The sequence below is a fragment of the Archocentrus centrarchus genome, chromosome 13 (genome assembly GCF_007364275.1).
Source record: "Archocentrus centrarchus isolate MPI-CPG fArcCen1 chromosome 13, fArcCen1, whole genome shotgun sequence".
Lineage (NCBI taxonomy): Eukaryota > Metazoa > Chordata > Actinopteri > Cichliformes > Cichlidae > Archocentrus > Archocentrus centrarchus.
The window spans coordinates 42740493-42754445 of record NC_044358.1 but is presented as its reverse complement, the minus strand read 5'-3'; the positions used below and the strand labels follow the sequence as shown (position 1 = coordinate 42754445).

Genomic DNA, 13953 nt, shown 5'->3' with positions numbered 1-13953 from the left:
AATATAATAAAATACAACTATAACAATAATTTTTTTTTTTTTTAATAAATAAATCAACAGGAGATGAAAAAGAAAATCCTTTTTTTTATTCATCACTGTTTTGTCAAATATTTGCTTTAGCCAACTGCTACAGTCAGCATGTGCACTTGTAAGTCAATTATTTTATGTTTTTTTCTTGTATTATTTTTTCATTTTTCATTTTTTCATTTCATTATTTTTTTGAACCACAAGCTAAACAGGTGGTTCACAAACTTTTTCCATCACGTAACACTTCGCCGGATGAAATCTTTTCACGCCCCACACAAATCCCCCAAAAGCCCACTTTAAACCAGGAAAAACAAAAACCCTGTAATGTCTAGATAGTTCGGTGTAAGGCCCGTGTATGTTACTGTTTTGGTTCTGAGCAGTGAAACACATGACTTAGGGCTCACTGGGCATGATTAAGATTTTTTAGTATTACAGATAACTTTTTATTTTAACAATAATTTAATATATTCAAAGTTTCATATGTCACAAAGGCCCTGCACATCCACACAGGTGTTTTCACTTGTTCTTCCCGATTAGCATGGGTTGATAGGTGTTGGTGTGGTGCTGGGAATTATATGAGGTCCTTAGACACTAATCACAATATCTGTACACCCACACAGCCTTGAGGAGAGGTCTTATTTGCCAAATTACTTCAAACAACCAGCGTGGGCTGTGGGTGCACAGGCTTTTTAAAGCAAACAGCCATACAACAACAATGAAAACCACTCTGATACAGTATAACTATACTCTGGACTAGGCAGTTTTAACAGTGTTAACTAACTTATTCCTACTGACATCAGGAGGTAAAGCATAGCTCATATAAGTCTTTTTTCACAAACCTGACCTAAGGTGACCTACACATTTCAAAATCCTGAGTCGAAGATAAAGATCACTTTGTCATCATGTGACTGCTGGTTAACTGTAGAGAAACTAAAGTCAGGCTGTATTAAAGCAAACATGAATTACTGGCTATAAAGAATTCCTTGTTCTTTGCTAAAAATGTTCATTTGAGCTTGTGGCTCATAAGTGTTTGATACTCCACGTAACCCTGTAGCATGTGCTAATGTCCACCTCCCAGTATCATTTAGATCAGGAACTTTTTAAAAAAAGGGATTTACTAATGAGTGTTAGACAGCAAAGTATAAGTGACCCTTGACTAGCAAGCCTAAGCTTGGACTTTGATTCTCATTAAGTAATCAACACCTTTTCAACACACAAGGTCTGAGAAGTGCTGAGCTTTAACTGGAGGTCACCAGCTGGGCTGTGCATGCTGTTAATGAACTGCAGGCACATTTAATCACCAGCTTCCCTGAGGGCTTGAGGTCTGTACTGACAGCAGAGTCTGCAGAAAGCAGCCCCGCTGACTTATACTGACGTTACTTTATGAAACCGTGTAATGTTCCTTTTTATTGGCAAAATAGTGAATGTACTGATCAGACCAATAGATTATATATAGAAGACAGACGTAGTTTCCAGATTTGGAAAGTGAAGCTAATGTTGGAAGTGCCTTAAACTTGATTCTGTCCAGTGGCCACCAGAGGGCGACTCCTCAAAAAGAAATGTAGTTGTAAAGAACTACATGGGGAAAATGAGCCTACTGTCACTTGATCTGTGATCTCAGGAAACATTTTCCTCATGAGTGTATGGACTCAGATGTTACATTAAAGTCTTACTGAAAAAAAATTGGTCATAGTTTTGTAGGTAGCAGGCATGAAATCACTGACCAATCAGTTCTCTGAAAAATAGTGTTATCACTGAAGCAGCTGTGGCTCAGGCGGTAGAGTGGGTTGTGTGGATTGATCCCTGATTCCTCCAGTCTGCATGCAAGTATGAAGTATCCTTGGGCAAAATACTGAACCCCAAGTTGCCCTGATACATCCATTGGAGAGTGTGCGTGTGTGTGTGTGTGTGTGTGTGTGTGTGTGTGTGTGTGTGTGTGTGTGTGTGTGTGTGTGTGTGTGTGTGTGTGTGTGTGTGTGTGTGTGACTGGGTGAATGAGCCTTGTAATAGAAAGTGTTTTGAGTGCTCACATGAGTAGAAAGGAACTATGTAAGTACCAGTTCATTCCTGGAAGATCCCTCAGACCTCAGTGGACAGATACTAAGAAGGTCTGAATGTTTTTAATAGCATTTAAAGTCCTCATCGTTCCTCGATGAGCTTCAGTGAGAAACATAGATTCTTAGTCCCAACAATTGTATGTGAATGTATGTAAATGTATGTTCTATAAGCATTAATATCTGATCCTAAAACAGGCCACATGTCGACCAATATCGCACATAGAATAAGTCTACGTTTGAATTCAGTTTTTTATGTTTAATCTTTACTCTCAGACCTTTAAAGACCACCAGGACTGCAGCTGAAAGAATAACAACTAAAGTGTTCTTATGCCCCTCTAAATATTAATTTAATGGAATATAAATTATAATCCATCAGATTGTCCTGTGTCTTAATAAAAATTCATAAGTCTGTTATCTTACACAGCCAGCATTTGTGATGGCTTGAATAGGTTAACCTTTATTACAATAGTGGATCTTTTCCAGTACGGGCCAAAGCACTTCTAGCACACACACATTCATCCAGCACTTTAAATACTGAACTACTGTAAAGTACTTTTCCCTCCACTTTTTCCTATCACCTGTTCTCAGCCTCAGTATGCAGAATGTGACCACATCATTTTTGGGGGTTTTTGTTCAGGTTTTTCCAGGTTTCCAGTGTCCAGTGACAACAATGATGCCGGTCCTACAGAAGGAACAACACCAGTACTCTTATGTTGCGATGTAGATGTGCAGGCTCAAATGGACCCAGTGTTGACGGGTCTATAGAAATAGGGTTGGCAGAGCGAGGTAAACCCAGTCCTGATAGTTTCTCAGAAGCCTGCAACACAAAAATAGCAGCTGCTGGTGCCTCATGGTCCTGCACATCTTGTGTCATGTTCATGAGTAAGGCAAGCTGGTTAACATGACTGTCATCACCCTTGTTTTTCTGTTGTTTTCTCATATTATTCAAATCAGGTTGAATCGGATCAGATTTCACAAGGATGCTTACAGGAAAAAAAACAAAATAACTTCATCATCTGTTTCTTTTGTGTTCCTTCTGAATTTATCAGATCTTTCAGAGCTAGGTGCAGCTTGTAGGTAAATAGGTTCAACAGGTTTTAAGCAAACTCCTAGATTAGTCAGGCCTGTTTGGCAGAGAGCAGTACAGCTGTCATCTAAATGTTGACATGTTTTGTTGCCAGAGTTGTGCGCGTTGTGGTTCTGTTATCAACAGCACAGATTCAAACTATTTTCAGTCTTTGAGGAAACTAGTGTTTTATTTACATCCTCTCTGATCGCCTCACTTCTAAAGAACCTATCAGTATATTTATTATTTTTAAAGTTTGTTAAAGCCATATTACCCACAGTAGATCTGTTCGTACTTTGTGTCTAGACTTTTTGTTGGGTCAACAGTATTTTTAGACTGTCTGACTCTCAGTTTGACACCTTGGTCCGACAGATTATGCTTTGAGTTAAAAAAAAAAAAAAAAACAGTCTGGTACAAGATGGAGCTTTTCTTTGTTCTTTGGCGCAGAAGGGCCAGCACTTAAAGCAGCTCAGGTTTATAAGCTGCTATTGTGGGTCTGTGGGTTGGTGTGTGCCACATCTGTCAGGACAGTCAATATAACAGGACTCCAGAGCTGCTGTTCACTGTCCCAGTACAGTAAACAGCACATGCAATGGGATTCTGAGTACTGGGATCCTCAAATCCAATGTGATCTGTTAGTGTTTAAAATTAACACACTTAAACATGTATATGCATCCATCTGTTTTATTACTGCAGGTCAGGGTCACGGTGGCAGCTGGTTGTGCAGTAGCTAACATGTTCTGTGCGACTGCTAAAGGGTTACAGGCTCTGCAAATGTCAGCATTTACTGTCTGGTCATTTGTGCCTGATAGACTTGGTCATCTTTCTCCCAAACTACGCTTCTCTGAACTCAGAGTTTCTCAGTGAAACCCTGAGTTTCTCTAATGAGTCTGGCCAAGAGCCTAGGATTGTTATCTCACGACTGCGCTCAGCTTTCCCTCCACAGCCACCATCTGATGCTGAGGTTGCATTACACCAGATCTTTACCTTTATAGACAAAATAAAGTTAAAGTTTCTGGTTGACTTTATTTGACAGTTTGACAGAATAAACTCGTCAAGTTTCATGTTTTTCTTAGTGCAGGTTTTCAACAGTATTTTATAGCCTTTCTCATCAGAGGGAACTTGCTTATTTCTCATAAAGATGAGCTTTCTCACCTGAACTAATTGTGGCGCTTTAAGCATTATCTTAGTTTAATTGTAGTTTTTTTTTTTTTGTTTTCAGGAACCATGCAAAAACCAAACATCAATCTCATGAGAAAAAAGATGCCTTGTATCAGATTTATCTGCTAGCTAATTTGCATCTGGACTCCCTGGGCAGGTGGGCACAATATTAAATAGCTAATAAATAGGCTATTATATGCTATTACTTAGCACTAATTAGCAGATCTTTGTGTCTGAGTGTGGCACCTGTATTGAATAATGTATGCAGCTTCCTAACCAAAATAGCAAGCCTAACTAGCTTGGTTACTTCTGGCTAATGTTGGAGCTTTAAAATGTGGAGTCCAAAACCAGCAGGGATGTGTAGATGGCTATGTCCATCTTTTATCAACAGTTTATGAATTCTATTAGAAATATCTGTTTTGAGTCCATATGAATCTGGATATGACAGAAAGATGGTTTTGGCCTGGCAGTCTGAACAAAGCCTAAAGGTCAGAACTGTAATTTGGTAGCTGTTTTGTAGCAAAGGATATCCTGCTTTCTCCTTTTAGTTCTGCATCAGCATCAGTGCCAGTAAGTTCAAATGTATTATTTGCAATGCAGGAATATAGAATAAATAAAGGCCCATTAACAGCAATAAATGTTTGATTTTTTTTTCTTAGGTTAAATTTAAACACTTGAGTGAAGAGATTGTCAGCCTAAAGTGCATAATTCAGCTTAGGAATAGAACAGCTTACTGTACTCTGACTTCTCCTTGACGACATTGCTCAGAGACAGATTTTGTCCCATTTTATTAACGTGAATGCTTATGCTGTTAAGCATACACATTATCATAAACTGTTAACAGAAACTGCTCTGATATCAAAATGTTAACCTTTTTCTGGAGAATTGTGCTATTACTTTTCTTTTTTGTAACCTTTATACTTTTTAAAATATTTAACTTTTTATGAATTTTTTTTTTTGCCATTTCATATGAATGGAGAAAGTCTGAAAGCCTTTTTGACAGTTAACTAGTTCAGCATACTTTGAGCTAGAGAAAAAATTCAAACTTTAAATGGGTCCAAAGACCTTGAACTATTCAAGTATTGATCTGTTTGTTGATATTATGGTTTTTAAACATTTCCAGTTTAAGTTTGATGAATTTTTTGAAATTTCTTTGATTGTTTAAAATTGTTACCTATGGAGGCCCTTTAGATCACCCACTGAGGAACTTGAGCTGTTTTACTTTTTAAATTTTTTTCTATTAAAAATTTGATTAGTATTAGTTTTTTATTTTTTGCTTAATGCTTAGTTTTAGTTTAGTATTCATTAGTTTTAGTATTAATTTTAGTTTTTCATACTTTATTTGTCAGGTGCAGGATTCAAGGTGCAAGAGGAACTACTGTGTAATAACACCTCATCAAATTATACCTTTAAAAAAACTTGTATTCAACAACTAAGATAGCAGCATTATGGGAAACACGTCAGGAGGTTCCTGCATCTGAAACTGCACTCACACACAATGTGATTAAAAAATACTATAGATGGATGTCTGTGGTTGGGGTTGAAATCTTTGTTTGTAGGGGTGGGAGAGCTGTTTCCATTGTCATTAAGTGTTAATTCTGCATACACATTTTTGCACCTATAAATAAATAAATACTGCATTATTGGGCTGGACACTTTTGCAGAACATGTGTCTGCTTTCACAGCAGAGCAGAAAATTCAAATGACTCACAGAAGAGATAAGCTAAGATTAGCGACAGACACCTCGATTAATGCTGAAAGGAAGCCTGCATGATCGCTGTCGCTGCTGCTGTGACTGTTCAGTTATTTGGAAAGCTGGCATGTCAGTGACACGGGATTATTCCCAATAGTTGTTAGGGCCAAATCTTTGGGTCCCTTCCCTAAAGTAGCTTTTCACTGAGTCCTCATCCTAAATGTTTAGAACTGAGCTCCACATATTTCTGCCATTTTTCTTTAGATCAGAACACACACACATATGTTGAATTGGGGAACACACTTTCTGAACCAGCAAATATTACTTGCGAGGTACCCCAAGGATCTATTCTTGGTGCGCTCTTATTTTCAGTTTATATAAATAATATGGCCTCAACTGTGTGTTCTTTTATATGCAGATTACTCAGCCCTTATTCTGGCAGATAAAAGCCTTGAGGTTATTCAGCATAGACTTTCCAAGGAAATGGAATCAGATCAATAATAGATAATAGGCTTTCCCTACATTATGGCAAAACTTACTCCACCACCAGGGTGTGATATTTTATTTAAAGCCAACAAGCTAGATGGCTGATATGTATGTAAAAATGGCCTTCATACACCGATCGTGTCATCTCTTGTTGTTATTCATGATGCAGTATCATTAGAATAGCTGAAAATCAACAGAAAGGTGGTAAAAAGTTGTTTCCTGGAAATTAAATATCCCACCCTGATGGTACTGCAAGTTGCTGCAACATCCTTCAGTCCTTGTGCTCATAGTGTAAAAAGTTTTTTGTGTGGTAGCCTGTTGTTTATGGAGATGTCAGCAGGATAAGATAAGATAAAACTTTAATGATCCCACGACGGGGAAATTTACAGCAGCTCAGTACAGAGAAAAAATGAAAAGGATGAGTAAGAACAAATAACTAAACTAAAACTAAAATAGAATAGAATAGAATAAAATAAAATAAAATAGCAAAAAAAAATATACACATATACATAAGCACTAGATACATAAATATAAATATTTCCTCTGTGTGTCCCTCTCTTTTTGAAGGGAAAGCCAGCTTGAAGCAGCTTGTTTTTAACTGGCAGATTCAAATTCAGACACATGAGGCAGGTGGTTCAAATATAGTCAGTTAGTGCTAATGTTAAAGTTCAGCAGATTAAGTTCAATTTTGGCACTTCATTGAGAATTTGAGACGTTTTGCTTTTCAAAAAAAATGTTGTCTTTTCAGCTGTTTAAGCTTAAGTTTCAGCTATTTTAAGCATTTCTAGGCATTGCAGCTCAAATCTTTCAGCATTCACGCTGCATTTTTTTCTAGTATTGCAAAGCTTTTTGTGTCAGATATCAGACTGAAACCGCTGAGTCTTTGCCCCCGTCTCACGTTGCAGTTTTCCTTCCCAAGGATTTAGACACTGAGAAACACACACACACACACACACACACACACACACACACACACACACTTAGCCTGCAGATGGAATGTGCTCCTTGGTTATTTATTGTGTACACACACTTGTTATGATATTGTTGCTGGGTACATACTGCACTTCCTGCTCTTTACACACTGGATCAGCGAAAATCAGCTGGTACTCGTTTTACTTTTTTCAGCTGTTTGCGTGTTTGATGTGATGTGACGGGGAAGTGCACTGCCCATACGTGGGAGGTGAGGTACAGGACATTCTGTTGTCTTCCTAACTGCATTCTTTGCAAAATTTCTCTTTTAGCTATTAATGAACTTCCAGGTGTTCGGCCATCTGTCATCAAAACCTTACAGTCATAGGTGCTTATAGTCAACACATTTTATAATCACCAGCATTACTCTAACATACAACTCTCAATAATTGTGCAGCAGTTCTAGTTTGGGTTGCTGAAGTGTGAAATGTGACCTTCATTTACTAAAAAAGGATGTAACAGAACATCACGTTCTCCTCACTCACTCTAATCACATCGTTGTGTGTCACCTGTCCACCATCATGGAAATGCTGTTTTTCTTAAATGTTGCTTCTGTACACTAGTAAACTGAGTTTACTCCAGCACTGAGAGGGCAGCCCTGTAAAAAGTGTATTTTTGGGTCCCTCAACTTTGAATCTTAGACTTTTTGCCACTAACATTGTTATTATATTAGCAATTTTAGGTATTTTGTTGAAAGCCATCTATAATTGCTCACAATAACCCTTGTTACTTCTGTCCATGCGCGTAATTTGCGGGGGGATAGGGAAGTTATGACCCCCCCAATAATCTGATCCAGGCACTTTAACCCCCCCCCCCCCAATAAAGTCACATCATTTCGATTTACAAAAAACATCTTATATGAATAACATGTTAATTTTCTTTATTCATTATCAATTTTGGGTAAAATACTAGGATGTTTAATCATTTGGTAATGTAACCCCCCCCTCTCCCCACAAAAACTTGGTATCACCCAACCCGCTTTCTCTACCAAGTAGCAGCGTTCACCGTTTACCTGTGAAGCAGCTGCTGGGGAGTGGGTGTAGTTCAAAAAAATGAAAAGAGGACAAAAAGCAGACAACCAACAATTTTTCATTGTTAGTCGATAACACCCCCTTGTAAAAAAGCAAAAAAATAAAAATGAGGTAAATGTATATGTATTGTTAGCTGATGATTTAATAACTATGCCGCTGTGTATCAGACACACTATGAATACCAGTTCAGGTATTTTAGCTCCGTTAGACCTGCTCCTCCTAATCTGACAATGAGTCAAAAGAAAAAGAAGATAAAAGTGGTTATTTGCGCAAACACGCACAGTACAATACCTGTCATATGTAATAACCTAAACTCATTAAACAAGTATATGGTTTTACTCAAGTGAATACACACATAACATTTTATGTATTTAGTTATTAATAACTCATATTAGTACTGATAACAGGACTGACGATGAGAGTCCCAGAAGGTCCAGGATGAGACTCATTATATTTTAAACACATCAAGTTCAAACCTTTTTCTCTAGTAAAGATTGCATTAAACTCTCACATGCTTAGTGGAGAACAGACTGCTTTAAAATATTGTATTTATTATATTTGGCAGGCCAAATGAAAACAGTTTCTTTAAAACTGGAATGAGGGGCTCCAAAATAAAAGCAAAAGAGGTTCATGAAAGATATTTGTTACTGTTTGAAGAAACGTGAAAAATGTAAGCCTTTTCTTAATTGTTGAAGGTGCAGAGTAAATACAAAGAAAGTTAAATAAATACATAATAAAAGCATTACAGTGTATCTCTAGTACAGTTAACCCAAAATGTCCTGAATCCTTTTAGAAAAGTAAATGATTTTATAAATAAATAAATAGGCAGAGAGCTTAACCCCCCCGATGTTGGACCCAAAGTTACGCCCTTGCTTCTGTCTGAGTAAACCTGGAACAAAAACCAAAAAAAATCACTAAATTTCATTGTAATAGACAGCAGCGGTGACTCCTGTGGCAGCAAAAAGACTTGTGGATGTATGGAAGCCTGTGAAAATGGCCCTTCCCTTCATCTGTGGCCTCATTAAACACTTTACTGATGGGTTTATGAGTTTTGCTAGTTTCAGGTCAGAGAATTTAACATGATGTTCAATTTGTAAATTCCGTTCTGTTATTAATACAGCATAACATTTGGACAATGATTGGTGTTAATCTGCTACGTATGGATTGTGGATGTGATGTTTGCCAGACTCCTGATCCATCGATCTGTCTTTGCTTGGGTAATGGTGGTGAGATCTAGGCAGTCATTCTACTCCATCCTCTCATTAAGACAGACTGATAGAACTCCCGCTAACCTCTAATGTTTCTTTGCATTGCTGGAAATTCACTGGAAACCGTGTTAACCACCGTTTTTAGGGCTGCACATCCTAATTTTAGCACTGCTTGTCCCTGTTGGTACATTAAGAGTGCACAGTGTGTTTCCCTTGCAGACATATTTCTGTCTCTCTTTTAGCTATTAATGAAATTCCAGGTGTCAGGCCATCTGTCATCAAAACCTTACAGTCATAGGTGCTTATAGTCAACACACTTTGTAATCACCAGCATTACTCTAACATACCATTCTACAGCAGTTCTAGTTTGGGTTGCTGTAGTTTAAAATGTGACCCTCATTTACTAAAAAAAAACCCCCAAAAAACAGGATGTAACAGAAGATTAGCTATTATCATGCTGTTACAGTGATTCTAATATAGTAATGGCCCACACAGGTGACTTTGCTGTCACGGTCATTGCGGAGATGAGCAGTCTCCTTGGACCACAGTCCTTCAGACTGTTGCAGCAGCGTGGAGTGGGCTGGACTCTGACGTGGACAGCACGGTTGGAGGCGGCCGCTGACGTTTGTTGTAGGCCGATTTTTACCCAAGCCCAAAGGGGGCGGGCCTCCAGTCCGGTAAAACGGAATGAAAACGCGGTGTGCGTTTATTTCCATTTACAGAGCTACACCGCGCGCTGCGGGCACCTGCGCAGACTGAGACGGCAGCCAGCTGCTCTTCAGTCGTTACGAAACCTTTTCGTTCGCTTTAAGCCGTGTTTTTCACTTTCAGCGGGGTTATTACACTGCGAATGCAGTTTGGAAGGAAAAGCCACAGGTCCTCCTCTTCGTTATATGAATGAATGAACCACAACAAGCAGGGCGCCTATTAGAAAGCTAGTGAAACGTCTAAGTAGCCTCCCTGCAACAGGAAACGGCTCATCATCCAGGGAGCGGGAGCGCTCGGGAAACCTTCGCCGTCGACTGAGTAACGCGTACCGGTTGTCGGCTTTATTCCTCCGCCAGCATGCCGAGCATGCGACAGTCCTACACGGTGACAGTTCCCGAGGAGCCGCCTGCCGCCGCTTTCCCGTTCCTGAAGCAGGAGATGCGGAGAAAAGGCAGCGTGTCCGGGTCGGTGCTGGTGTCAACTTTTGTGGGGCTTATCATAAACCAAGCCAAGGTAGGAGGGAAAGTGCCCGCTGTTCTCCTAGCTCCGCTGTGAGGAGCGCAGCATCACACCAAAGCCAATTAAAAAAATCAGATAATTTAAGGTTTATATGTTTTAGTCATTTTGCAGAGTTTTAAAGGTCCTAAGACAGCAGCTAAGAATTTATATTTGTCAGTGGTTTCTATAAAGTAAGTGTAATATCAGCAGTACAGATACTGGTGCCTGTGTGGTATCTACTATGTATCTACTGTGGTACTCTACTATAACAAAGTGTGGAACAGAACACACACTGTATTCGTGTGCAGCGTTATGCTATACTAAATGCTCATTAATTTGTAAGCTTGTATTTGATGTTTCATCAGGTTATTGTCTGTGTAAGTGCTGGAACATGCGGGAGACTTAATGATTCCTGTGGGAGGATTTCTCATTAAAATAGGCCACAGATGGTATTTAACTCACAGTGTTGTGTATCTTATGAAAGATGAAGTCAGTTTAACGTTGAAGTGAGTCATTTGCAGAGGTAAGCCGCTCTCTTAAGCCGAGCTGTACTCCGCTGTGCCAGGATCAGTAGGCCTGCACTGGCAGGTCACTGGTTATATAACCAGCGTTTAATCTCCCTCATGCACTACAGCTGCTCTTACTACACTGCTCTTATGAATCCCATTGTATCGTTACAGTGGAATTAAATGCAGAAATAACTCATTCTGGCAGGCCTGTGCGTATGCACCACAGTGTAGAGGAGGAGGAGGTTGCCTTTGGCTGTTTATGTATAAACTCAATCACATGTAAACATAAATGTAGCTGTGAGTACATAATGTACAGGAAAGTTCTGAAAGGCAGTGCAGCCTGTAGAAAAAAGTGCATGAGGTATACTTTTATGCTTTTTACTGTAAATACCTGTTGACGTTTTTCTCCTCGGCTAAGGCAGGGCCATGTGTCTGTCTAAACAGAAATACAGACAAATGTCATGAGAATTGGTGACATGTCAGGTACCAGCAAGGAAAGGATCCTTTGAATTTCTGCAGAATAGCACATTGAAAGGAAGTGTGCTCTTCTCAGTTCTGTTTATATATTATTATTAATATTATAGATGAAAAACATTCTCTAATTTGGATGAATACACCCAAAAAGCAAAATGCGGTCACTGCAGGTCTTATACAAAGTTAAGTACTAAACAAATTCACAAATCAATAATTGTTGTATATAGTTGAGTACAGATACTGTCAATGTAACAAACAATGCATGAGACATGTATCATGTGCCAGCTTGGCAGATGAATGGAGGTAGAAAAAGAAAAAAATGGGCAAAATGTGTCATTCATAAAGTGAGATTAAAAAGTTTGTCAGCTGCTCTGATACGAGCAGAAGAGGAATGACCTTAAGTATTGTGAGTCTTGCTGCTGCTGTTGTGTGTATATTCCTGGGCTGTAGCGTGGAGTGGCAGTACTGCGTGCCAGCTTCTGTTATGTAATGAGAAATCACATTAGAATACACTTTACAGCTGGCCGGGCCCGGCGGTTTGGCACGCTTGTCTTAGATGTCTGTCCTGCTGTCACCGTCCCCACCCGCTCCTCCCGTCCTGTCCTTCTCCTTCAGCTCTGGCTCCGTGTCACCTCTGCTGCTCCCTCTCTACAGACCACCACGAGCACGCTGAATATGCCCCATCTTTCTCTTAGTGTGTGAAGTGTGTGTCCGTGAGTGCAGGAGTGTTTGTGTCAGCTTACACTGGGCTGTGTTCGCGTCCCGGCCCGGTTACCTGTGATCACGTTTGTGCACTGCAGGCTCAGGGTGCTCCAGCTGGAAGGTTAAAGGTTGCTTTCTGCTGCAGCGTACCGACCGAATTCAAACCTATTCTGGACTTAAGTTGTTTGTCAGTAGAAAATGAATATCCAGCGACTTTAAAAACCATTTTATGGTTTGTTGTTTTTCAGTTTGGAAACTCCAAAAATAACATAGTTCAAAGTCGTTAAGCGTAGAAGTCACACATTTTCAAACCTCAGATATTTTGGTTACATTCTACAGTTTTGATCACAGATAAATTTGATACAGCACAAAAATTTTCCTTTAATGTGTAACACTGTAAATCTATGACTTTAGCTACGAGTGATGTTATTCTACCTTCTCAAATTCTGTTCTATAAGATCATGACTCACTGCTTTGTTTTACATAAAATCTTTAATGGCAGGTAATTACCCACTTAGTCAGCATCAGCTCAACAGCTTGAGCATCAGTCCTTCTGTCTTCACAATGAGCAGAGCACAGTAACAGTCATCAACCCAGCAACTCATGTTAGTCATGGGTCATGGATAAACACAACCTGGACAGCTGAAGTATACACTGTAAACCTGAAAGCTCAAAGTAATTAAATAGATTAAGCTGTGTAAACATAGGAAATGAAATATTTAGAATTTCTGATAAAACTCTTTGTCACAGAAATTGAGCTCATTAAACTCAATGTTTTGATTGACTTGAATTGTTATAGTATAACCATATACTGTAAAAACAGAATGTCGCAGTACTAACTTCAGTTGTTTAAATATGAGTCTGTTGGTGATTTCATCATGTTAGTGGGTGTGATGAGGGTTAATGGGTAGGCATTAATGTGAGCCCTCTTAGGCTCATGAAGGTGTTATGCATGTAGCCATAGACTGTACTGAGTTTGATCCAGCTAGACAGGAGAAATGACCCATTTATGCTCACCGTTCTCGCCCTGTACGACAAAAGTTATGCCGCATCTGCTGGTGCGAGCTAGCCGCTCGTGTGGTTCTCAGTTGCTATAACCTCACGCAGGTGCCACTGTCCCCACTGCCAGGTTAAAGACACAAGTGTAAGAGCGTGTCTTTTTATTAACTCCCATTTTAATGATATATCAGTACAGAAGCCCAGATATTCAGATTATACAGAGGAGATACTGCAACAGTTTGAAAAGATGAGATTTTCTGGGAAAGACTGAAAAAAAAACCTCAGTGATTTCTTTGCTTCCAGTTTTGACTTCTTCTCCTCCTGTACCAGCACTGATACCAAGGTTTGTCTGAGTGGATACACTC

The 13953-nt window shown here is 39.3% G+C and overlaps 1 protein-coding gene across 7 annotated transcripts in view; it reads left to right on the top strand.

Moving 5' to 3' along the window:
- usp2a (ubiquitin specific peptidase 2a) overlaps positions 1-13953 on the top strand; it is a 54124-nt gene that overhangs the window by 17314 nt on the left and 22857 nt on the right. Inside the window, exon 1 of one of the 7 annotated variants that reach the window (XM_030744654.1) lies at positions 10400-10919. The exons of 5 other annotated variants lie outside the window; for them this stretch is intronic. In XM_030744654.1, coding sequence (XP_030600514.1) covers positions 10764-10919 — 156 coding nt within the window. In that variant the 5' untranslated portion in view covers positions 10400-10763. Of the gene's footprint in view, positions 1-10399; positions 10920-13953 lie in introns of those variants that run through there. One more of the 7 variants, XM_030744653.1, reaches the window with a different exon arrangement.